The sequence below is a fragment of the Hyposmocoma kahamanoa genome, unplaced genomic scaffold (genome assembly GCF_003589595.1).
Source record: "Hyposmocoma kahamanoa isolate Upper Pololo Valley unplaced genomic scaffold, ASM358959v1 81, whole genome shotgun sequence".
Taxonomy (NCBI): domain Eukaryota; kingdom Metazoa; phylum Arthropoda; class Insecta; order Lepidoptera; family Cosmopterigidae; genus Hyposmocoma; species Hyposmocoma kahamanoa.
This window is the reverse complement of record NW_020654080.1, coordinates 11,502,348-11,527,741: the sequence shown is the minus strand read 5'-3', so window position 1 is coordinate 11,527,741 and position 25,394 is coordinate 11,502,348. Positions and strand designations below refer to the sequence as shown.

At 36.0% G+C, this 25,394-nt stretch overlaps 2 protein-coding genes across 3 annotated transcripts; one reads left to right on the top strand and one right to left on the bottom strand.

Moving 5' to 3' along the window:
• Positions 1-264: 264 nt before the first annotated feature.
• On the top strand, positions 265-13,568 carry LOC113234115 (U3 small nucleolar RNA-associated protein 4 homolog). The gene is made up of 11 exons (XM_026469374.1): positions 265-479; positions 562-941; positions 6,932-7,113; positions 7,328-7,515; positions 7,974-8,129; positions 8,407-8,725; positions 9,241-9,439; positions 9,964-10,196; positions 12,098-12,271; positions 12,850-12,927; positions 13,394-13,568. Exons 1-11 carry the CDS (start codon positions 379-381, stop codon positions 13,514-13,516), a joined length of 2,133 nt encoding a protein of 710 aa, XP_026325159.1. The 5' UTR covers positions 265-378; the 3' UTR covers positions 13,517-13,568.
• A 948-nt stretch (positions 13,569-14,516) lies between these two features.
• Positions 14,517-24,410, bottom strand: LOC113234169. Of its 2 annotated transcripts, none has more exons than XM_026469448.1 (6): positions 24,375-24,410; positions 19,620-19,720; positions 18,729-18,835; positions 18,328-18,444; positions 16,477-16,615; positions 14,517-15,327 (listed from the first exon to the last, which is right to left on the bottom strand). In XM_026469448.1, exons 2-6 carry the CDS (start codon positions 19,703-19,705, stop codon positions 15,186-15,188), a joined length of 591 nt encoding a protein of 196 aa, XP_026325233.1. In that variant the 5' UTR covers positions 19,706-19,720; positions 24,375-24,410; the 3' UTR covers positions 14,517-15,185. The 2 variants fall into 2 exon arrangements, with proteins under 2 accessions (XP_026325233.1, XP_026325232.1); XM_026469447.1 differs by lacking the exon at positions 24,375-24,410 and adding an exon at positions 23,980-24,126.
• Between the last annotated feature and the right edge of the window lie 984 nt (positions 24,411-25,394).

The following is a 25,394-nucleotide window of genomic DNA, read 5'->3' as shown; positions in this document are numbered from 1 at the left end:
TGGCAATATTAGAGAACCCTGTTGTATTTACAAAGGCTGTTATTTTTATTGGTAGTTGAGCAAGCCGAGAAAATTAAATATCGATTACAGAAACAGTGCGATTTTTCATTAAAAAATATCATAATTTTTCTTTTTATGATATTACCATATAAAACCCAATGATATCTATATTTATTATTAAACACATAATAGACTTTAAAGTGATTCAAACTTTGTAAACAATTTACACGTGGTTCTTGACATTCACAACTTTGACGTTACCCGTCGAAGTTTGTGTCTAGTAGGTATTAGTGGTTTGTGGTATGCTATTTCATTCGGAATATAATAGTTACCTTCCATGCCATTGTTGTGAAAGTATAGATAGAAGACAGTGTTAACATGGCCAGCAAAGTGCACAGGGTGCGATTTTATAAACCGAAACCTCAAGCCATAAATTGTGTATCTTTCAATAAAACACTCGGAAACATTGCACTTGCAAGGTTAGATATTTCGCTAAATATTATAAAGTTTTATTTTGTAATATTGTTTGTGTAATATTACTTTTTTATTTCCACATTACAGAGCTGACGCGTCTATTGAAGTATGGGATTTGAAACAAGCGCCGTATTTAGTGAAATTTATACCTGGTGTTGAAAATGGTTCAGTGGAGGCACTAGGCTGGGTTGGACCAAGATTGTTGTCCACTGGTCTTGGTGGAGCGCTAGTAGAGTGGGATCTCGCCAAGTTAGTGCAGAAAACCTCAGTGTTGCTTACTGGGTATGCTGCATGGTGTTTAGATGTAAACAATATAGAATCACATGTAGCTGTTGGTACAGAACAGGGATACATAAACTTGTACTCTGTGGAAAATGACGATATTGTGTATAAAAAGTTATTTGACAAGCAGGATGGAAGAGTCATGTGCTGCAAGTTCGATAATACTGGGAACATTCTGGTTACAGGTAAAACATAAAAATGTATATTTATTTTTTATGATATCAAGAGACAGGACAGACATGCCATGTGTCTGGTGGTAACCAATACACCTTTAGCAATTACTGCTACTGAATTTTAATTTGCAAAGATTGGAGGGGCACTGCTGCTGCCCCTGTCACCCAGTGACATTAAGTTTGCAAGTGCCATGTGCCCTGTGTCTGCACTACGTGTTGCTGCTTGGAACATCAATGGCCTATTGCCAAACAAACACGGAGTAGAAGTGATACTTAAAGCTAATAAGATAGACATCATCATTATCTCAGAAACTTATCTAAACCACCACAAGTGTTTTAAGCTAGATAATTATACAATGTGTAACACAAACCACTCTGATGGCAAAAGTCATGGAGGATCAGCTGTGATAGTATAGAATAACCTAAGGTACCACGTTTTTCAGATAACCTCAAAAATGTGTCTCTCAATAACTTTTATATTATCACATGAATGCTAAGCATTCTTTATTTAATATGATTGTTTGTTTACTTATTCTGTGTTACACATTAAAAGACTACTTTACTATGCTACAGTAATAAATGAAAGTTAAAATTAAAAGTGGGTAATTTCTTATTCATGGGAGCCAGTTCCACATCTCCCTAATTTAAAGAAATAATAATAATATATAATAATAATAATAATGTACACACTCAACATAGCTCCACACTAGGGAAACCCTGTGTCGCGGGTGCCATGGACACACATAGACAACCACAAATTACACTTAAACACATGAGAGAAATAAATGTAGACCATACAAATATTTCTGTATGACCCGGGAATCGAACCTGGGACCTCTGCGTGGCAGTCCGGCATGGTGACCGTTCGGCCACGAAGGCAGTTTGTATGTTGAAATGAATAAAAAAATTAAACACTCGCAGAAATTGCAATATAGGAAATATCGAGGATAAACTCTAACAATTTTCATGTCTGATACATACCGTAACTTTCCAATTTATTTTTGTATTATAAACAAATATGTTTTCTTGGGAATATAAAACGTGTTTCAATTTTTCTTATCATTAGTGTTATTTCAACTAAAAACCTCCTAATAACAAAGTTCATACCGCATCACCTTCACCCTTCACACACATGAGAAAGGGTTCCTGTCGAATTTTTTTATAAAATAACGCACACGCTCAACATAGCCCCGCACGAGGGAAACCCTGTGTCGCGGGTGCCATGGACACACATAGACAATCAGAAACTACATTCAAAGTCACAAGTGAAATAAATTTAGGCCATACAAATATTTGTCCTGGGCTTGGTAATGGAACCTGGAACCTCTGCGTTGCAGTCTGGCTTGGTAATTGTTCAGCCATGGAGGCAGTTAGATCAATGCTAGTGAATCGTTCTCATTCATGAAAGTAATGAGTAATTTATCTAAATAAGTATTATGTAATAGTCTTATAAACTTTATTGTGCATCAATTAGACACAGGGAACTTTAAAATTTGTGCACTTTTTTAACAGTCCAGAATATTGTACAACTTAGACAATTACCCTATAAATGTGTGTATATATATATTATGTTAACTGCCTCTGTGGCCGAACGGTTACCATGACTGCGACGCAGAGGTCCCAGGTTTGATTCCTGTGCCGGGAGAAATATTTGTATGGCCTACATTTATTTCTCTCATGAGTTTGGGTTTAATTTGTTGTTGCCCTCATTCTTGTCTACTTTTAAGTCAAATAGTTACTTTAAACCAAACATTCACTTTAAATATGATAATGGTGGTGATGATGGTGGTTATGGCGATGATGATGATGGTGGTGTTAATGACGATGAATGTGGTAATGGTGACGACAATGATGGTGGCTATGTTCATGATTGTATGGTGGTGATGATGATTGTAGTGATGATAATGTGAATGATAATGATGCTGATGATTATGGCGATCATGATGATGGTGATGATGATATATCGAGGTTCATTAAAGTTTATATGACATTAACAAAATACTTATTTAGATTTATTTATTACATATAGATAATAACAATAATAATTCATTTATTTGTGAAAACAAGTTATTTATAAGCCGACGTGTACAAAATAAGTATATAGATAGATAGATGGCCTTACACAGATGAGACATGTTAAATATTCTTTTGTGAATAATAAAATGTGTATTGTAATTATAATTTCTCATAACTGTGCCATCAGTCTCATTTATGTTTTTGAGGAAATCATTCTCATTCATGTGACCTAAAATATCGTTTTTTGTTGTATTTTACTTAAATATTTATGTGATTTAATAATATTGATATTGTTTACTCATTAGTACGTTTAAGACCTTAAAACCAAAAGAAAAAGTCTACAAAAATGTCAAAAAGTGCCATTGAAATTCGGAAAGTGAACTCCACCCTTATTTACAAGCAACCACCGTCACTGTAGAGAGTAGAACTGACCCCATTAATGTAAGTGCAGTAGATTACCCTCCACGACATAATACTAAAACATATGTGTTCAAACATTACTTCAGTAGCTTAGGAAATAAGTGGTGGAGATTGCAACAGCAAGCACATGAGTTGGGGATCAAGGTTGACAAATGCACGCAGACGTGAGTTACACAAACGTGTTGGCAACCTCAAGTTAACAACATTATCCTCAGCAGAACCAACATACTGGCCGGCAGTCAATAATAAAATACCTGACTTACTGGACTTTTTCATAATAAAGGGATTACCACACTTTGCAATAGAGTCTTGCTTGGATACAACATCTGATCACGTGCCAATAATAGGGACATTCAGCGCAACCCCTATATATAAAGAAAAATATTTTACTCTATGCCACACCGGACACTCCATACAACGGTCGAAAGTTAATTACCTATCAAGGCGCTATCTGCGCACGCGCAAATGTGTACGTGATGTGGCAGGGTTACCCATTACTTACTCGTACGTAATCAGAGCAGCAACATAGCGAAATTTCTATCTTCTAAGCGAATCGAATCTATTATCTATAATTGTATTAATAGAATCCTAATAATTGCATATGTTCATTAGGTACTTAATATCAATATAATATTATATTTTTCATTAATTTACTTCTTGAATAATCCTGAAGGTTTATTTAAAACAATAAATTTAAAAGCACCTAAATGTTATATTTTGGAAGGGTACTTTTTAAAAAAGTAACCAAGGTATTTGAAATTGCGTGTCCAAATTTAACATTACTTACTATCATTCACTACATATTTTTCGGCAATACAAACTGAAAATTCGAGAACCCTTGTCTACTATGTTAATCTCATTACATTTACGTAATAAATCTGTATTATATATTACTCTGCACTAAATAAGTGAAGAAAACAATAACTGAATGAGTCCTCGACATAAGTTTTTTTTGCTTGCCTCGTTTCATCTTTCGGAAAACGAAAAAACTCCTCTCTTTATCCCGTTTAGATGATGATAAACAGCCGTACACAGCACTATTCATGACCATTATAAATAGTAACGTACAATGATGTTATTAACGTACAATACTCGTAATGAATATATGAAAACTATATTAAGATGTCGAAACCGTCTTAGCGCGAAAACGGCTCGCCGACAGCCTTGTTGCCGTTCTGTCAAAGTGACCGTTAATGTGCGCGGCATGGTGCGGTATCTAAGGCTAGGGAGGGGCGGAGAGTGTTCATTCTCGTTACTTTTTTGTTCTCTGCTATGTCTCTGCTCTATACAATTATAAAACGTATTGGCACGCCTTTAGAAATACCTTAGGATCGGAAACAAATCCAAAAATTAGATTGAAAACAGAGGGCGACATAGATGAAGCTACATTCTACGCAACCAAGAAACTCCAGGAAGCGGCATGGAAATCCACCCCAGGTCTCGAGGGCCACCAAGACCTCAACAACCCACCACTGAAAATTTGATCTATGGTAGCAAATAAGAGACTATGAAGACAATGGCAAACAAGTAGACTTCTGCAGATAAAACAAAATTTAATAAGGCTGCCAGAGACATAAAGGCATGAAATGAAAAAACATTTTCGATGAGTCAGACAATTGCCTCTTGATAGCCAACGATCTTCAGTATGAAACAACAAACGGTTGAAATCTTTGTCATTAGTAACACAAAGCTGATGAAATAATCTATCATTCAAGGAGCTGTTACGGATTTTATTGACTGCTTTGATGACATATTGCAGTGATTGGAATAGTCGTTCACTTAAATTTTTAGTAACCAAATGTTATCTATGAATAATGCAATGTACAGCAAGGACATCTGGAATTTTATTTTTTAAGTACGCTATGAAGCCTTTATGGCACTCTGTCATAGCCGGAGCGCCATCCGTAGCAACTGATATAATATTTTTCAAGGGAATCTCTTTCTCATCACAAAACTTTCCCAATGTATTGAATATGGTTTCGCCTTTTGTATCGGTCTCTAAATTTCTAGCAAAAAATAGTTCTTCACATATTTTCTCATCTTTAATAGACCTCACGTAAGACAGCAACAATGCTTCATTAGTTGGTAAAGTGGACTCATCGAGCTGAATTGAGAATTGACTAGTCCTCAGATGATTGCACAATGATTCTTCAATGTTTTCAGCCATTTCATCAATTCCTTAAAGGAATTTTTCGGATAATATCTGCGGCCGGTTTATGAAGCACAGTAGTTATTACTTCCTTTATTGCTGGCAAAATTAACTCTTCTCCGATGTTGTATGGTTTGCCTTTTTGAGCAATTAACAAAGAGATATTGTACGAAGCTCGAAGTTCGTCGTCATCTTGCTTAGCAGCCGCCGAAAAGAGTTTTGCTACACTTGGCTGAGTATTATGCTTCTTCTCTTGGTCTTGAAAATATGCTACATTCTTGTCTTTCTTATCTGGATACATTTTATTTAAATGATCTTGCAGTGTTGAAGGCTTCATTGCTGCATTCGAAAATGTTTTTAGACATTGAAAGCACAAAGGCGACGATGGGTTTGTGGGATTTTCAATGAATCCGAATTTAATATATTCCGCACAGTATTGCCGTCTCTTCTTTTTTACTTCCGACGTTGTTTTGTTTTGAGAAATACGTAAGTAAGTGTTGAACTTAAGTACTGCTTGTCTATTACCCGCGAAACCGCAAATGAAAATAAAATAAATATTACGTTGTTTATATATGATTGCATAAGCAGCATGCACCGACAGGAATAACACAAACATGCATAAACTCGTTTATCTTATTCGACGCTCAATCGTACTCAACAAGAAAGACCAAGTATTCTATGAACCAGCCGATTGATACATAAATGCACAAATGGGGTTATTTAATAAAAACTTGTTAAAACATGATTTCCCACGGTCTATTATCTACGAAAAATTATTTATCTAGGAATACTAATAACTATTAAGATACGAAACTGTGTTTGTTGCCTTTTTATTTATTTGTTTGTGTCTACTTTCATTTCGAAACGGCGCGACCGATTGACATGATTTTTATTTTATTTATTCAATAAAACAGGACAGATGTATGAACTACACGGAGAGAAATATCGAACCGAGTTAGTTTGAGCAATCTCTTAATTAATATTAGTTCATAGATGTTCATAAGTTGTAGTGGAGAGTCGAGAGCTCAGTCGGTGTCTGAGAGTCGTATTCCAGAACTCTACTCTCACTACTTGAGTAGAGTTCTAGAATACGACCCTGAGAGTCTTCCTAGATGAAATTAGGAATCTCCCTCTAAGCCTCTACACAACGCCCCCATTTTTTTCTGGGTCTCTTACCGCCCCCCTTTAGGTCTGCAGCGCCCACAAGGGGGCGTTATCGCCCACTTTGGGAAAGGCTGCTTTAGACCGTTCTTGTTATAAGTAGTAGAGATGACTCTTGAGTGTAAGGAGGAGCTTGCTGTTGATTATACATTAAATAAACTCAATTATGTTTTGTAAAGATTTGTTCTCTATATAAATGATATTTAACTGTACCAACGCACTGTACCATTGTAACGTACCAACTGTTTATTTTTAGGTTCAATAGACACTATAAGAGTGTGGAATGTGGACACAGGACATGCAATGACTCGCATATCGGTCAGTAGGAGGAAGAAAGAGGTCATCGTTTGGAGTATTGCTGTGCTTTCTGACAAAACCATTGTATCTGGGGATAGTCATGGTAGACTTACTTTTTGGGACAGTACTCATGGGGAACAGGTAAAATATTGCTTTATAGTAGTGGCCTAGAAGTATTTTAAAATATTGTTCTCTTCGATTCTGCTTCATATACAATACAAACGTCTTTTTGTGTTGTACATGTAATGAAGAAGTTGAGTTTATGAAATTTTATTACACTATCATTCACAAACAACAATTTCTATCAGACACTGGGCAGAAGTAAGGTAAGGTCCTGCTATTTAACACTTTTCAGATTGAATCTTTCGCAACTCACAAAGCAGATGTACTATCCATAGCAGTATCCGATGATGAACACAGTTTATACTGCAGTGGCATGGACCCTACAATTACTCATTTTGTTAAAGTCACCAAAGGAGGACAAGCCAGCCAATCACAGTGGGTTAAGAATGTTCAAAGGCACATACATGAACATGATGTCAGGTTTGTATACATATATACATAATGTTATATCAATTAAATTTTGTCATGGTATGTTTTTATTTTGCCAGGTCATGAGCTGGCTTACTGGGCCCATATACAAGTATGTACTTAACCTGTTCATGGAGAGTACTTACACAAGTATATACTTATAGTACTGCAGACAAAAATATCTCTTTTTTTTACTTTGTGCCAAAGCGTTTATATTGATTCGATATAAAATAAATATACAATGTAAATTATAATAATTGAATTTTGTCAGTACATTGTTGATATTTCTCTATGGAGACGTGGTAGGCGGCAACTGCATAGAAAGAACTTGGAATTATAGTCTGATATTTAAATTTTAGTAGTATTATAATAATAATGTATAATCAATTTGTACTATTGTAAAATACATTATGTAACGTCGTTGGTTTTCTCAATAAATAAAATAAAAAGTATTAGCAAATTATTTTCAGATCTCTGGTCATCAAGGGCAATGTATTAATATCAACTGGAGTGGACGGTTATCTTACGTTCTCCAGTTACCCTCCCAAGTGGGTAATGAGGATTCCTCCCATCACGCCCACTCCTAGGTCTTCAGTATGTCCACGAAAAAAACTTTTAATTCTGCGGTAATTAATAATAACACATCTACCATTTACTGTGGCTTACTGGCATCACACAATGGTATGGCACAATGTCATACCATTGTGTGATGCCAGTTCACACCTATGAAAAACCCTATTCTACAAGTCTTAGTCCTTATTTAAATGTGTATTTGTCATTATGCTTGAATGCTGAAGTTATTGGAAATGTTTCAACAATTTTTTATTCGTGTTATGCTTCCATTTTGAAAATTAGATTTTATTTCGGAACCTTTTATTGATAAATAATTTTCATGTATCACAGATACAGCGATCATGTAGATGTTTGGAAACTAGGATCGTATGATTCGAAAGGTGGCCATGAGATTACTAAGGTTGAACAAAATGGTTTGCATGAAAAACAAGATCCTCATGCACTTGAACAAGATTCTACCATTGCAGCAATGTATGGGTTAACTAAAAATTGTGACAAAAAGCGGTTAAACATTACTGACAATCCTTTAAAACTGGTATCTATAAACACTAAGAAGGGCAAGCAGATTCAGTGCTGTGAGCTGTCCCCAAGTGGAGAATTTATTATTTATGCCACTGCTTCTGATGTTAGGTTGCTGAAATTGGAAACAGTAAGTATTTTGGCATTTAATTTGTCAATATTTGCAATCAAATAGTGCTTGTTTTTTACTCTTTATTTATTTAGGGCTTTGATCATTATTGGACATGTCAGCCCTAATAGAAAAGCAATATATTGAAGAAAAAACACCTGATAGAATCCAAAGAGATTAAATCAAAATACTACCTAACCAAACATGTATATAAACTCTGCGGCACTAATTATTGGCTCAGACGAAACGGATTGAAACCAAACTGCGTGAAATGTACCAAAACTAACTGTTCAAATTACTGCACCCTGATAGATTCAGCCGGACACACTTCATGAGTTATGTATACAATCAGGTTTTCCACACACTTTGTAATTTGAACAGTTCCCCTTATCAAATATTAAAATTTGTTAAATAGAATGTGTCCTGATTAAAGAACTAGTGCTTAAAAGTAAAAAATCCATTTTACTTTGTTAAAATTGCAAATGTAATATAGGAGGTATCATACATAGTTTTATAAGTGGTATTATTTTTTATAGGATGATAGTGAAGATGACCAATCAAATATTTCTCTATCAAAAGTGATAATCACTGGTCTTCCCGGGCCGTGTACTCGAGTGGCATTTACAGAGGACTCCCGAACTATAATTGCATGTTGTGATAGTCAGGAGTTATATGTGCTACATGCTGATCCGGAGGCAGGCGCAACTGTTCTATATTCTGTGGATATTTCAAAAGGTATGTAAAATAATGTTCTCAAAAAAGAACCACCGTCATTTAACTATGGTGTTTAATGAGAAAGAAAAATGCCTACAACTTTGAACTATTATAGGTATTTATTTACTTATTATACATATAATAACAAAGTTCACATATGTTTCGCAGTGTACGGTTTTGGTTTTACCGTACACTGCCACTCGTCATCTAGTACCAGTATACACACAGACATATGTATGTGAGTATACATTACATTTTAAGTTCATATAAATGACCATAAGTATCACAGCACAGCTGACACTGATAATTTACTTGTTAGGTTAAGATACATTGGCGGATTTGTTTGCTTCATTTTCGGAAGCGTTTAATTCATTTTCAAAGACGATTTGATGAATAAGAATTAACAGGGAGGTGCCCCTGGAGGCGTCACTTGAGCTGAGTTATTGGTTTGTTCAGGATTACAGGTGGCGCCATCTAGTGAAAGAGCCCTGTCTTTTTTATTTTTACAGCAGAATCTTTTATAACAAAATAAAATCAAATTACAGGTAAACCCGAACCATCATCTATCCTGCATCTACTGGTTTCCAAGCAGTGTAAATCAGGCACAACTTATGTTGTTGTATCAGACAGTTGTTCCATGATTCAAGTGCTGTCCAATAACAATAAGAAAAAGAAATTCAGCAACTACACGCTACTACCCAAATATAAATTCGTTCCCACTGCTATGACCGTGGATCCTGAGAGGGAGACACTTATTGTCATTTACTCTAATCAGAGAGTAAGTATTGTTTTAAAACTGTTATTAGATTTATTTCTATGGTACATGTTTCTAATCGAATTCTTAGGTTTTGGCGATTGTTATACTGGAAATGAAACAATTTTTTGGGATTTAAATCGCGTATATTTGTTTTTTCAAATAAATCAACAGCGGTTTGAGACCTTTACAGGTCCAATGGTCACGGCTGACTGAGATAGTAAAGTCATTAACATTTTAATTACAGTTACAAAACATCGAATACATAACCAGAAATAGAGACGAAATGTCATTTAATATGCTTTAAAATTATTCTGCCAAATTCATTACGGTGACAAATGCACTCCGATTGACAAGCCCGAATTCGAAACAATTGAAGGTCAATTGTTCACTTCATAACGACCAGTTTAACTTGAGCTTTGCTATAATGGACGAAAATTGAGAAATTACATGTTTAATGTTTAATTACCGATGAAATGTGATTCCGTTTGTTTTGTACCACACCACCGTATGGAACAGCCTCCCATTGTTAGAGATATTACCTTTATTACAATAAATACAGAATATTTTTGGAATATATGGAGACGTACACACAGGTCAGTTGTTGGCGCTGTACTATTTCAGTTTTCTAATTTGTGATTTCAGCGCAAATGAGAGTTGATATTTAAAAGTGCTATAAGGCCCATTTACCTGATGAGTTGCCAGGGATGGATGACCCTTATTTCGTCTCTGTTCCTGGTTATATATACGAAGTTACAACGTTATGAACTTGAAGACCTTATTTTTCTTTTACCAAAGAAAATTCCAATTTATGCACATGCTTTTTGCAAAATATTTTAACCATATGAATGTTTACTAAATTAAATTTATTAATTACTTAAAATAAGAAATAAAATACAACATATTAACAAGTACTACTGCCTATTCTTAACGCTGACCAATGGACCAGTGAACACATTACATTTACTCAAATATTTTGTATGCCCATAAACATATACATAATTTATTTAAGAAAGAAGATAATATCCATAATATTAAACTTAGAACTAAGACCAAACTCATGGTACTCGTACCACGATTTCGTTTGACTAAGGTGGGAACTGTATACGTTTTTACAATATTAAGAGCATATATTAAGGTTATCATTTCCTAAGTTTAAAACTTACATTAAAAGTATTTTAATTGAATAAAGATCACACAATTATGATTCAAAGTATTATTCTATAGCATTTAAGTTTCTTTGAAAACTGAACGGCCTCCGTAGCCGAACAGTTACCATGTCAGACTGCCACGCAGAGTTCCCAGGTTCGATTCCCGGGCCGGGAGAAGTATTTGTATGGCCTACATTTATTTCTCTCGTGAGTTAGGGTGTAATTTGTGATTGTCTATGTGTGTGTCCGTGGCACCCTAGACACAGGGTTTCCCTAGTGCGAAGGTAAGTTGAGTGTGTGCGTTATTATTAATTATAATTATTATAAAAAAGCAATCCGTAGAGTTTCCTGCTCGTTCTTCTCAGGGAGGTCAGGGTAGTGAACGAGAAGTTTAGAAAAATGACGTTTTCAAGTGTGTTACCTATGGAATAAATGATTATTCGACTTCGACTTTGAGTTTGTTTGAAAAAACAAATATACGCTATTAAGATCCGAAAATTGTTTAATATTAAGTTTAATAATTATCACTTTGTTTTAGTACCATGATATTTAATTATTTTTGTGAAATTAACTCTGCTAGTTTTTTTATAATTATTAATATATTTTTTTCCGTTCCTTGGCTCAGTTGGCCATGTCAGGCCCGGTATGCTGAAGGCGCTGGTTTGGATCCACCAACATAGAAGGATTTTTTCTGTGTTTGCTCTGTGTATTAATATTTATTAAAAAAGTTATTTTCCAATGTGTTTCTAATATGAATATATTTTTCGTCAACAGATACTAGAATTCGACCTAGTAAACAAGAAAGTGATGGGGTGGGATGCTAGATCAATGCCGAGAATATGGCATAACCGCACTGCGGCCGTCGAGTCGGTGACCGTGCATCCGCGAAGGGATGCACTCGTCATACAGGATGGAACATCGCTATGGACATTGGGGAGAACCGCACAGGTAACTTTTTAAAAAACTGGCTGCTACGCTGTATTTATCTTGTCGTCTATGCACCTAAATTCCAGAGGTAAGGATTATCCACGGTATGGTTTATTTATATTACTTAAATTTACTCTGCCGTATTTGATCACTCGCTATTCTTATACATGCTGTTTTATTTTAGATATTACGAATTTTGAGACATTAATCATGAAAAGGACAAAAAGAACAAAATTTGCTAAAAGAAAAAAGAATCCGTTTTGAACTAAACGCGTCCTCAATCGGAAATTTCTCACATCTTGCCACAAAGATTCAGCCCGTGTTAAAAATGTATAATTGACATTAAAGCTATTGCAATGTTGATTTTATTGAACGTCATGATGTTTTTGCTACCATGATATTCATATACTTTTTTGCGACAATACTCCACTAGTTTGCTATTATTATTGATACAAAGATGGAACAAACACAAAGAAAAATCCCTTCGATATAGTAATAGCCACGGTGAGGCAATGGACGCTGGTCCAGTCAGATTGAAGGAAATTTTTCTATTTATTCGATCTTTGAATCAATAATTGGAACTATTGTTATTGTATCAGGAAGAAAACGAGGAGCCGAACGCAAAGAAGAACCCTGACTTTGTAAAACATGTGATGGTCAAAGTTATACCAGTAAAGGTAAATTCATTTCATTTTTATGTTATTGTTTATGTTTAACAACCACATCTTGTTACAAAACAAGATAGTCATAATAAATCCTAGTCATATTAAGCGATGCTTGTACGTCCACAGTTTACGTAATGTAATTTTTTTTTTGTTAAAAAAAATAATTGCACATTAGACCTCAAGTGAGAAGTGAGATGCACTTGGATTTTTAGCGCCACCCAGTATTAATAAGATTTTTAGTGTGATGTCACACACTAATATTAATTCTTCACAAGCCTTCTTGTTTTATTGGTTTATGATCTTCTGCATGAAATAAGTAATACAATAGCGCTAATAGCGATCTAACTTTGTTGTCTAGAATAGGTCCAACTTTTGGCATTGTTTTTATTTATAGCTCTCGGTTACGTTAAAATATAATATGCTCTCTATGGATCTCTGTTATGAATCGCTATCCGAGATAGACTTTTTTGTTGGGCAGTACTTAGCAGGATTCCACTGGCTGGAAGACGACGAGGCTGTGATGGTCGAAGTACCACCTGAGAACATCGTATCGCAGCTGCCCGCTCCTGTTCAAGTCAGTAGCTGGCAGGGCAGACAATAGCAACAATAAAAAGAAATTTCAGTATAAAGAGTTTTTTATTTGTGCTCATATTAGTTTTAACAGTGTTTCCCGTGAGTCGAAAATTACGTTTCGTTACCTGAAAAGTTACATTTTACAAATTCGTTTTTATACGTCTAAACCTAAAAATTAAGTACGCTCAAGAAAAATCAAGGTGTAACCAGTAATTCAATGATTTCATTTTATTTGCGCCATCTGAGTTACTTTATTGTCTAATTTGGGTGCATACGTAAAATAGTGCAAGATTTACTATAATAAAAACAGTTTAATTAAAAAAAAATCAACGTCCTCAAAAGTTATGAAAATTACTTGGAACAAAAATTACAGATTACGAGAGAACGTCAAAAGTCACAAAAATTTTAGGAAATGTAACCGTCTGGCAACACTGAGTTTTAGGTTTTAGTTCATTAAAATTTGTAGAATATTAGTTACAGTTTATGGCGCAACACAGCTATGGGACATGAAGGGATAGTAATTTTAATTTAAGATACGGTGTTACTAATAATCTCAGTACTAAAAAGATCGAACTCAAAAGTAAGTGGAATTATATCTATTTGCCAAGTTTTATTGAAATCGGTTACCGGAAAGTGGGCAAACCCGGGTTCATCCCCTAGTTCGCCACAATACGGAACTTGTCGCAGGAGATAATAAAAATAGGTTCTCACCACTCAAAGTATATTGAGAGAAAAACGCCTTGAATTGGAGAATAGCAAAATCAACCATTATAAACCTTATAATAAAATTTAGGCGCTATTTATAAAAATGAATCTTCATGCGTGGACAGCCACCCTTAGAGGTGGATGATTTTCTTCAAAATTTCACGGTTCACAAATACCAGAGTTATCGCGTAACATATATACAAAAAAAACAGTCGAATTGAGAACCTCCTCGTTTTTTATTTTTATAGATGTAATTCCACGTACTTTTGAGGTCGGTTTTTTTAGTACTCTGTACTGAGATTATATATAACTCTTCCGTGCTCGCCGAAAAAAATAGGTATTTACTCCTCTGCCAACAATCAACAAATTATATACCTACCTTAGGTACGTATAGACAATGACTTACCTAGGTAAGTATAACTCTTTCTACATAAAAAAATGCACGTGTCATGGCAATGCGGGGCACTGCTGCTGCAGCAGTGCCCCTCACATCTTTGTGATTTTTAAAGTTCTGCACTGCAACTGCTATCGACAGGCGTGTCGCTTACCACCAGACTTAGAGCGATGCCACACGATGCTTTGCGTCGGCGTTGCGACGACGACATTGCGTTATGACTTATGACGTTGCGCAAGTTAGTACGTTGAAATCAAAGTGTTTGCGACGACGCAACGCCCGTGTGGCATAGCTCTTATTCGTCCCGTCAGTAGTTATCATAAAAAAACCGGCCTAATGAATTAAGAACTAAAACAATATTCAATATACTCGTATATTAATTTGAAATATTGTTTAAATTAAGATTTGAATTCTTAATGTAATAAAGTTTCACGTGCTCTACCTCATATCTGATATTTATTACTTTGTTTTAGCTTATCTATTAAAAGTATTTTACGTAAGTATAAGAACATGCAATCGACTGTCGTAGGGTTGAACTTTGGGCAGGCTCTCTGCACGATAGAGTTGACATCAGAATGGTGAAACGCAGACTCAGCATTTAATAAGATTGAAGTGCTTTGTTTAGAGCGTCCTCGTTGAACTGCGCGACAGCAAGGTGCCTCGGCCTCGTCCACATCTCATCAGTGACCTCGTTCGTCACCGGTGGCAGCTTGTACGATATCGGATCACCTGTCACCGATCTAATTACAATCTTAATTAATATGTATTTTTGTTTTAGAGCTCAAATATTAAAAAAAAAAGGGTGGAGTTTTTAGTAGCTCACAGTTTCGTTACCGTTGGTGTAGTAAAATTGTAACTGTTCAGGAGAGAGGCTTTAAGATTCTACGAATGAAATTAGTCGACATAACATATCGTATACCTATAGTTACATAATTTGTTTTACTTTTCTTGTTGTGTTCTTATTACTTTTATGACTTTCGTGTGATTAAAGTACTTTTGACGTATTATATATGTATATATAATACGTCAAAAGTACTATATGTATATATATATATATACATATAGTACATATATATACATATACATATACATATAGTACATATATATGTATATATTGCATGTAGCTTTGTTACACCAAGGGAATGATTTATTATTATGTGAACAGCTGAGCACAGGTTTATTGCATCGCTTCCAGCTATTTTCAGCTGGCTGTCGGTCCGCCTACTGCGGTGCCGTGCTATACCGCATCTCCATCACAAGATATACACAAATTACATAGAACACAGTAATTACAAAAGCATCTTTTTGTAAGTCATATATTGTTGGCTAAACATAAAAAAAATACGCGGTTGCCTGCGACTCTGGTATTCTGCCAGGACCCTGTAGCCACTCATTATATCGAATAATCAAATTCAGCATTTTTAGCAGCAGTAGAGCTCCTTGTGAAAGAGTTCGTCCATGAAAATACTGCCACCATACCTATTTCTGCCGCCAAGCAGTAATGTTAGCATTACTGTGTTCCGGTTTTGAAGGATAAGGGTGCTGGTGAAATTACAGGAACATGGGTGTCACTATATGTCTCAGGGTGACGGGCGCAGTGGCACTGCCCATCAGATGTTTGCGATTTAAAGCTCTGAGTGGCATTGCAACTGTTACGGACAGGCGTGCGTGCTTACCATCAGGCTCAAGACTTGTTCGTCCCTTCACTTGATATTATAAAAAAAATCATCTCGAACAGTGCCACTTTGAAATGAGTTATTCTTTGATATACAACTAATTCACAGGATTTCCCTAGGGATGGGCTATGAGTGTGTACGTGTGTAATTTGTTATACAGGTACTTTATATAATAAATGTTTAAAAATGTTGTAAAACACTAAGGTGACGTACCCTAAGAACATCATAGTCTGCTTGTAAGGATCGTAGACCTGTCCCGGCGGCAGCGGCGGCCGCGTGGGATAGTCCCGCGGAGTCATCACCAGTAGCCCGTACCGCTCTAAGGGACACTGCGCACGGCGCCCGATCATTCCTGCAATGCACATAATCATATTAATAATGACACTCCAGCTCTGAACGTAGTCTCCAAAGAGGAGTAAGGCTTGACTTAATTTTAACACTTGGCGTGTTAGAACTCGCAGTAAAGCTTAATATATTTTACAAGGGGAGACGTCGTTGCACATCGTTTCAGTTACTCCTAGTGTTGGGTAATTTTCTGAAAAAAATTATAATATTGGAAATTTTTCCGGAAAAAAATTTGAAAAATTGGAAAAATATAATTCGAAGGCTCATATTATGTTCATGGTTTAGATATATCTTTTGAAGTTTTGTTAAGTGTGAATTATACAATAAAATTGTATAGTTAAAGGCAAGTTGGAATAAAACTAAATTATTGGACAACAGCGAAAAGTTAATCACAGGCAAAAAATATAGTGGCTCCATCGTTTTCGTTTAGTATCTTCAACTTTTGACAGGTGTCAAATGTGGAAGAATACGAAAAATATTCGGAAAAATATTTCTCTGCATTTTTAAAATGGGAATATTACCATAACCCAACACTAGTTACACCTATTGGAAAATATCATTATCAACGGCCCGCTGCTGGGCACGGGTCTCCTGCAGCCGAGGGCCATAATCCGCCACGCCGCGCGCCGGCCCAATGCGGGGTCTTCACACTATTGGAAAATATGCGGTGCTTTATTCGTATGTAGGAATTGAAGATTTATTATAAAATATGTATTATAGTAGATTTATAAATCAAAAGATTTACTAATAAGAACTTTATCTCGAGTAAGTATCACTAAGAAAGAAAGAAAAAAAATCTTTTCTTCTTCTACCTATATTTCACGCACTTTTCCAATCGGGATAGGCAGAGACAACAGCCTTATATTTTCTAGAAATCGCTTAGCTTTATCAAACTAATACGAGTAAGTATCCTAAAATTATTTTCTCGGTAACAAACTCTCATAATAAGTATTTACAAAGTTTGAACTTAGAATATACTTAAGCCCCGAAACCACGAAAGTTTTCTACTTCAGCGACCTAATAAATTAAGTTGAATACAGTACACTCTTCTACGTACAGTCAAGAGCACGTCAAGCTTGACAGTTTGGACTGATCGTAAGCGGCATAGAGTTAAGTACAGGGTCAAGAGCATGTCAAACTTTACACTTAAGACTGAAATCCAGCTTTATGCCGTAATGGTAAGAACAGACCAAAGTACAAAGTGTTAAGCTTGATGTGCTCTTGACTGTACCTACTGCATTTAGCAGAGGTTCTTTCAATGTGACACGAGAATACGGGGGATTATATTTACAACCTGTAGATACACCTGAAATAAAAACGCAACAACGAAGTGTAGTCATTTACACACCCAACCGGCGGGAGTTGCCCTTATTACTATGATAGTTCTGAAGTAAAAGATAATAATAATGAAACTTATTTCGGAAAAATAATTGTCCATAATTTGTTAGTAAGATTCAGCCATTATTATTTAGAACTTATTCAAATTTCGGTACAATAGATTAGATTAAATTACATTACATAAAATTACGTAATTTTCGGCTATGACCATTTTTATCAGATGCCACAGCAAGGGACTACCGAATAAATTTACGAGGGTTACCAATATGCTGTTGTGGCTACCAAGCACACGGTGAAGAAGAGAAGCGGCCTGCTTTCTCATTATAGAGGTATAAATGCGTGTGTGTGTTGTCTAAATTGTTAAGTAAGTAAATGGATTACGAGAAGACGTGGGCGGAATAGGCGATGGCGAAGGATCCACCACCACGGGGTATGTCGTGGGTTCAAGCTTGCAGCTTCGAGATTGAACAGCGGCTCTGTACTCTTCCAACGTATATCCTGTGAAAATAAAACAACCATAAAGTAACAATAATATACATTATAAATAAATATTTCGAATTTCATGTGAGTGTTGAGAATATTTTTTACTTAGTCGTCGAGTAATGTTTTAGAAAATTTAAATTTAAAGTTACCCGACAAAGTATTAAATAAATTAATTTTAAAGTTACCCAACAAAATATATCCAATGAGAATTCTTATTTAACGGTTAATGAAATTTAATTATTGTATTATTATATTCTGTCCAAACCCTGGCATTTGCCAACAGTAATTTGTTTTTATACCCTTTTTTAACGCTTCTTCTTCTTGAATCTCTCGGATCCGTGTGTAGAAATCCCATCGCTGCGGCCACAGGCGCGCCGCGGTTTTGTTTTTACGAGACACCTCTTTCCTGATGGTAAAGTTGTATTTTAATTACGTCTTTGTGCCAGTAAATGTGGAGGATATATTTATGTTCCATATTGAATTTTTTATGACACAAATTTTTGTATGGTGTAATAATAATAAAAATTTAGCGATGTTTGAAACTGTTTAAGCTTCTATTTTGGAACACTATAATCTTATTTATTAAAAATAATGTACCTACCAGACAATCATACCAATTACCTCAGGCTAACTAGGAAATTCCCTGTGCTACGAGTACTAGAATAACGAAGTTATCTTCATCAGGGTACTACCCAGTACACGCAGATCAGAACCTATACAGAAAGGTCGTTTCCTAAATTGATCCTACCAGGAAATTAATCACCGGGCTACTGCGGTCCTCACATTCAAATAAAATGAAGGTTATCCTTGATATATTTATGACAATTCTATCGTAGTAGTGTGTAAGTTAGGGGCGGCGTAGCGTCTTGCTACGCTGTAGTTATTCTATGTGAAAAGCTCTACATATGAGTATATTACTCTACTCTATACATATCGAAATAGTAAGATGTACATATAAACAAATGTTAAATAAAGCTTTGTAGCCGTAGAGCTCCTTGTGAAAGAGTTCGTCCAGGGAATTACCGCCACCTTACCTGTTTCTGCCGCCAAGCATTGATGCGAGCATTACTGCGGTCCGTTTTCGAGGGGTAAGGGTACTGATGGAATTACAGTCACATGGGACTTGTCAACGTGGTAGTGTTCCTCAGACAGCAGAGGAACTAATATTTTCATAACAAACTGAAACTCACAAAATTCCTTGCGCTTTTACTGGATCTGTGGATTCCTTCCGGCCTATTATAGTTGGAGCTGGTGGAGCTTGAGCTTGCCCTTCCATAGTTCAATCGTTTACCTGTTTCGTTGGATTAATAAATTTACAAAACTTTTACTGTGGCGATTGTTGCCAATATTTTTAATATAAATCAAGCGTGATAATACGGGTTGCCGTGTTGCTCTTGCTTTAAAAATCGATCCAACATTGCAGTTTATATGGGTGAATCAATGCTTACGATTGTTTACACAAGACAAGTTTCGTCTTTGAATTTTACAATTTTTATATACCTATATTGGTTATTTGCTTTGCAGTTTGATATATTGCTAAACTCTCTTTATACCATGTTATAACCTTCTTATTATGTGTATTTTATATATTTTTGGATGTAATGGTTTTAAGAGGACATCTCAGAAGGACTTACATTGACCAGATCAGTGATGTCTTCAAAAAGGCTGGGATCCGAAATAACAAAAATAAAGGAAGTCGTATGAAAAGGGTAGCAGATGTATGTGAGGCTGCATGTGATGAGTTATGAAAGGTATTTATAAGTCTGCTTTACATCAAATGCCCATACAATAGCTCTATGACTAGTCTTTCTATCTCTCTTAGGATTAATTTTACCGTTGTACGGCTATTGTACGACTAGCCTGTTTAATTAATTTTGAGCACTTAAGTACTATAATAAATCCCTTAAACAGCTAATATACAACTTTTAGGTTATACAGAAGTTATTTAAGCAGCTTGTGTGCTAGTTGGCTTGTGTCAGAATAGAGTAAAGTAGCGTTCCATGGTCTCTGCTTACCCCTCCTGTGGGACTAGAGCGTGAGCTTATGTATGTGTATTTACGTGATTTATTATAATGTATAATAAAAAATAATAAATAATATAATAATAAATAATATGTGCTATATAATCTATGCGTTCATAATATTTAGTATGTAGGTGAGTGTCGGTATTTTCTTATTTATATCTGTTAACTTTTATTGTATTGAGGGAGAGGGAGTGTCATCAGTGTGCAAGAGAGGGAGAGAAGACCTCTTTCTCCCTTGCACACTGATGCCACAAGGATTCGAACCGTCGACCTGTCTATTGATAAACAATCATAACGATATGTTTTTTATATGTTACCAAGCGACGGGACGTACAAGACATGCGCCCGGTGGTTAAGCGACAAGACTATCCACGACAGTTGCAGTGCCATTCGGGGCCCCAAGTCCCCTAATTTTAAATCATCTAAGTTTTTGGTATTCTGTTCTTCAGTGTATTATATATGTTTAATACAATAATCATATAATGTATGTGTGTGTGTATGTGTGTGTGTGTGTGTGTGTGTGTGTGTGTGTGTCTGTCTGTCTGTGTGTGTCTCTGTGTGTGTGTGTGTGTGTGTGTGTGTGTGTGTGTGTGTGTCTGAGTGTGTGTGTGTGTGTGTGTCTGTGTGTGTGTGTGTGTGTGTGTGTGTGCGTGCGTGCGTGCGTGCGGGCGTGCGTGCGTGCGCGCGCGCGCGCGTGTGTGTGTGTGTGTGTGTGTGTGTATTATTACACACATTAAGTTAATTAAAGAGCTATACATTATAACTATATAACTAATAATTATACTATATAGGTAATGACATAATCGCACACACAACAATTAGCTACTCGCCAAAAATCAAACCACTAATAAGACGCTTCACCGATGCAACACTAGTGTTAAAAAGGTCAATATCAACCTGCTTGGACAATGCATTGAAACTATTACTCGCACGCATGAGATATGCATTCCGCCGAAAGTTTGAAGAGGCCAGAGGTACGCACAGAGGTGAATTAAACCTAAGGGTCTTTGCAGGGGCCCTAAGAGAAATCTTGGATACGAGTTCCGGGGAGTCAACGGCACCAGAAGCAATTTTTTTCAAAAACACTAGATCAGCAATCTGACGCCGCATCTCCAGTCGCAAAAGATGATGTTTCTTGCATATATTCAGATACTGATTTGACTCGTATCGCTCCCCAGTTCGAAAACATAAAAACTTAATAAATCTTCAGAGTCAACCGTGACCATGGGACCTCTAAAGGGCCCGAAACGTCGGTTTGTTTGAAAAAACAAATATACGCGATTTAAATCCGGAAAAATAGTTTCATTTCCTATTAATAAATCTTTTTTGTACATTTTCAATTCTTGATATATAGGTAAGGTATTGGGGATTCCAGACTTGCGATGCATATTCCAGGTGGCTGCGGACAAATGAGCAATATAAAATATTTAGTATTTTAGCCTGCCTGAAATCCCTGGAGTTACGCATCACAAATCCGTTCAGTTCAGCTTTGGAGGCTTTTGAAATAATAGTGTCGACATGCGAAGCAAATAATAACTTATTATCATGAAGCACACCCAGATCCAATACCACAGTATCACGTTGCAATTCAGCACCTCTCAAAGAATAATTCAAATGCACTAAGTTACTTTTGCAGCTAAAAGTGACGACGCTGCACTTAAATGGATTAAGGTCAAGATGGTTATCGGCGCAGTAAGTGTCGAGCCTCATTGGGTCTTCTTGAAGCAGGATTGCGTCAGACACTGAAGAAATAGGCGCTATAATTTTCATATCATCCGCAAAGCACAAAAGTTGTGATGATTTAAAACATAGCTCGATGTCGTTTACAAAAATCGCGAACAGGAGAGGCGCGAGCAAAGATCCCTGAGGAATTCCACTAGGCACCATAAGCCACCCAGAAACATATTTTTTAACAACAACAGCCTGTGACCTATTGTTGATGTACGATGTCAGCCACCTCAGCAGATCGCCATTGGTTCCGATCTTCTGTAATTTGCAAACAAGCAAATCATGACGAATCCGGTCAAATGCTTTGCTATAATCCGTGTATACGACATCAACTTGGCGGCCATTATCCATATGTGCAGTCAAAGAATCGTTGAACAATACCAGATTACTCACAACGAAACGCCCCTTCAAAAAACCATGTTGAGCGAAACTAAATGATTGCTTGAGCGCTGAATAACGTTGGTCGTAAACTACCCTTTCAAGAACCTTAGAAATAATGCACAACTTTGAAATTGGTCTATAGTTAATAATGTCCGTTCTGGAGCCTTTTTTATGGACAGGTGTAATGTAAGCACGCTTCCACAGCTTTAGTACCGTGCCTTCGACCAAAGATCTATTAAATAAAATGGAAGTTGGTACAGCTAGAGTCTCAGAGCAGCGGATGAGGAATTGAGCTGGAAGTAGATCAGGACCGGTTGACTTCGCGGGGTAAAGTTGTGAGAGAAGTCTAGATATACTACCAACATCCACTTTTATACTAGAAATATCAGCAACAGTCGGAGTAGAAACGCCTGCACAAGAAGTCGTTTGAGATGCTGGGCTGTATAAGAAATTTGAGTGAAAGTATTTTAAAAACGAATCACAGATGGAATTTCCGGAATTAAGAGTAGATTCTTCAAAATTCATACTACTAGGAATGTCATTCATATTAGATTTTGATTTAATAAATGACCAGAACATTTTTGGGTTGTCCTTCAAAGACTTCTTAACTGAATTTATGTAATTACTATAATTTTGCTTTTCCAGAGCCCTAAATCGATCTCTCAATAGTTTAAAAGTTTGCTCATCAGCACTGTTACCACAAATTCTAAATTTCTTCAAATATTTGCACTTTTCCTTAAGAGCCTTTTTCAGAGCAGGGGAGAACCATTCGGGATAGCGTCTACCAGTGACCGTCTTACATGGTATATACCTATCCCTCCATAAAAAAAAAGAGTGTAAAAATAATCAACGGCAGCCTCAAGTGAATTGGATTTCAAAGCCCACTGCTAGTTCAGTTCAGGAATCCCCTTGTTAAAAAGATACCTAACATACGGGGCACTACTCAAGGGAACAAGGTTAGAAAACTGCGGTTCAATAGTCAAGGCACCATGATGCATATCAACTGGTACGAGTGGGTCATCACTAGAGTCTACGACCTTAACATCATCGTTTGACAAGACAAGGTCAAGAATCCTCCCATAAACATTCTTTGGGCCATTAAACTGCCTAAGAGTGTTTAACTCATCGACCAATAAATTTTCATCATCCGTAGTAAAATTCACTGTGTCTAACGAAAAACTATCAATACAGCCCGGAGTTCACGCTATATTGCTCAAATTAAAATCGCCCGCAATTAAATACTTGTCATAAGGTGAACATGAGTTCACTACTATTTCCAGGTTATTGAGAAAATTCATATATATATATAACGTATATATATGTACGTACACACACACATTTTATTATATTATTGTTGCATTATATATATATATTATATATATGTACTACTGTATATATATATGTATGCAGTACTGACCTGGACGAACTCTTTCATGAGGAGCTGTACTGCTTATATTGCAATTACGGTCATTTTTGCCATTCTGCTACTTATTTCTGCCGCTAAGCAGTAATGTCAGCATTACTGTGTTCCGGTTTTCAAGGGTAAGGGGCACTGTCACTACGCCCGTCACCCTGAGACATAAGGTGACAAGTCTCGTGTGCCTGTTATTTCACCAGCACCCTTCAAAACCGGAAAGCAAATGAAAAAATAACGTTTAACCATTTTTCTGGTAGTTTTTATGACTTGTACAACATCTGTAGGTCATATTTTGAATTATCGAGGTAGGGGAATACTGTTAGAAATACATAGTCGACCCTGCCTTTGCTAACATAAACAAAATTGTGGATGTCAGACAAAGGATAGAATAATACCTTGGTATAACAAATTCAGATCTAGCGAGACGGTGGTAGTGGGCGGGGTGTCTAGACCAGTCGGCCTATAAACTTTCTCAATCAAATTATTTCATTTCCTTCAAGCGCTCGAGTAACTTTATGTTGAGCTCTTCGATGTTTTATAAGCACGTTTTAGTAAGTAGTTAAGAATATTATTTATCAACAATAATATTGTGATTTGTTATAAAATAATGAGCCATTTGTCGTGGTGTATACATTTTTTTTGTAAGAGCAGAAAAGATTTTCACTCACTTCCCACATCAATTCTAAGAAATTGGTACTTAGCTATGGAAGTAATCACTAACGTGCGTAATATATCTAATTTGTACATATTGTATTAGGTACAACCTTGAATTTACGAGTGTGTAAAGCTACAGTATGTGGGCAGGCCCTCTAGATTGCGTAGCGAGGAGGACAGACATACTAGTTTTCAAAAAAGATTATAACGAAAAAGCTCATAACGATTTATTATTAAACAATAGCCTGCAATCATCATTATTTTCACAGATATCGTAGTTCAATTGTAGGGGAATATTTTAATTTATACCATTATTGAAAATCCGTATTTAGTTACTTCAAATATATACTTGTAAATTTTGTAGATACCATCTAAACACATTTACTGTATTGTAAATGTGTACATCTAAACACAAGTATTGTACTGCAAAAGCGTAGTGTACATAAATACCTACCCAAGTGGTTGATGCTATAAAATATATTAGATGGTTTTTAGACCCTACTGTAACTTGCACACGAATGTACAGTAGTCTATTATTTATTCTGAACTTAGTTGAACGTTCAGTGTAGTTTGTGCGCTCAAGTTTTGTAATAAGTCCCTGCGCTTGACATTTCCCGAGAAGTTCATGGAAGCAAAAGTGATGGTTTGGCGGTTGGTACCGAGACTCGTTTATATAATATATGTATATATTTTTGGATGTATAATGTGTACAACAAACATATGTGTACCTATATATATATATATATATATATATATATATA

What these genes read in the sequence shown, in the direction of transcription:
- LOC113234115 (XM_026469374.1), top strand. Translation starts at nt 379, where the DNA reads ATGGCCAGCAAAGTGCACAGGGTGCGATTTTATAAACCGAAACCTCAA. An exon ending in ATACATGAACATGATGTCAG is followed by an intron (nt 7,516 to 7,973) that starts GTTTGTATACAT and finishes AATTATTTTCAG; the next exon opens with ATCTCTGGTCATCAAGGGCA. An exon ending in AAAAAACTTTTAATTCTGCG is followed by an intron (nt 8,130 to 8,406) that starts GTAATTAATAAT and finishes CATGTATCACAG; the next exon opens with ATACAGCGATCATGTAGATG.
- LOC113234169 (XM_026469448.1), bottom strand. Translation starts at nt 19,705, where the DNA reads ATGGAAGGGCAAGCTCAAGCTCCACCAGCTCCAACTATAATAGGCCGG. An exon ending in AGAAGAAGCGTTAAAAAAGG is followed by an intron (nt 18,445 to 18,728) that starts GTATAAAAACAA and finishes TTATTTTCACAG; the next exon opens with GATATACGTTGGAAGAGTAC. An exon ending in CAGACTATGATGTTCTTAGG is followed by an intron (nt 15,328 to 16,476) that starts GTACGTCACCTT and finishes GATTGTAATTAG; the next exon opens with ATCGGTGACAGGTGATCCGA.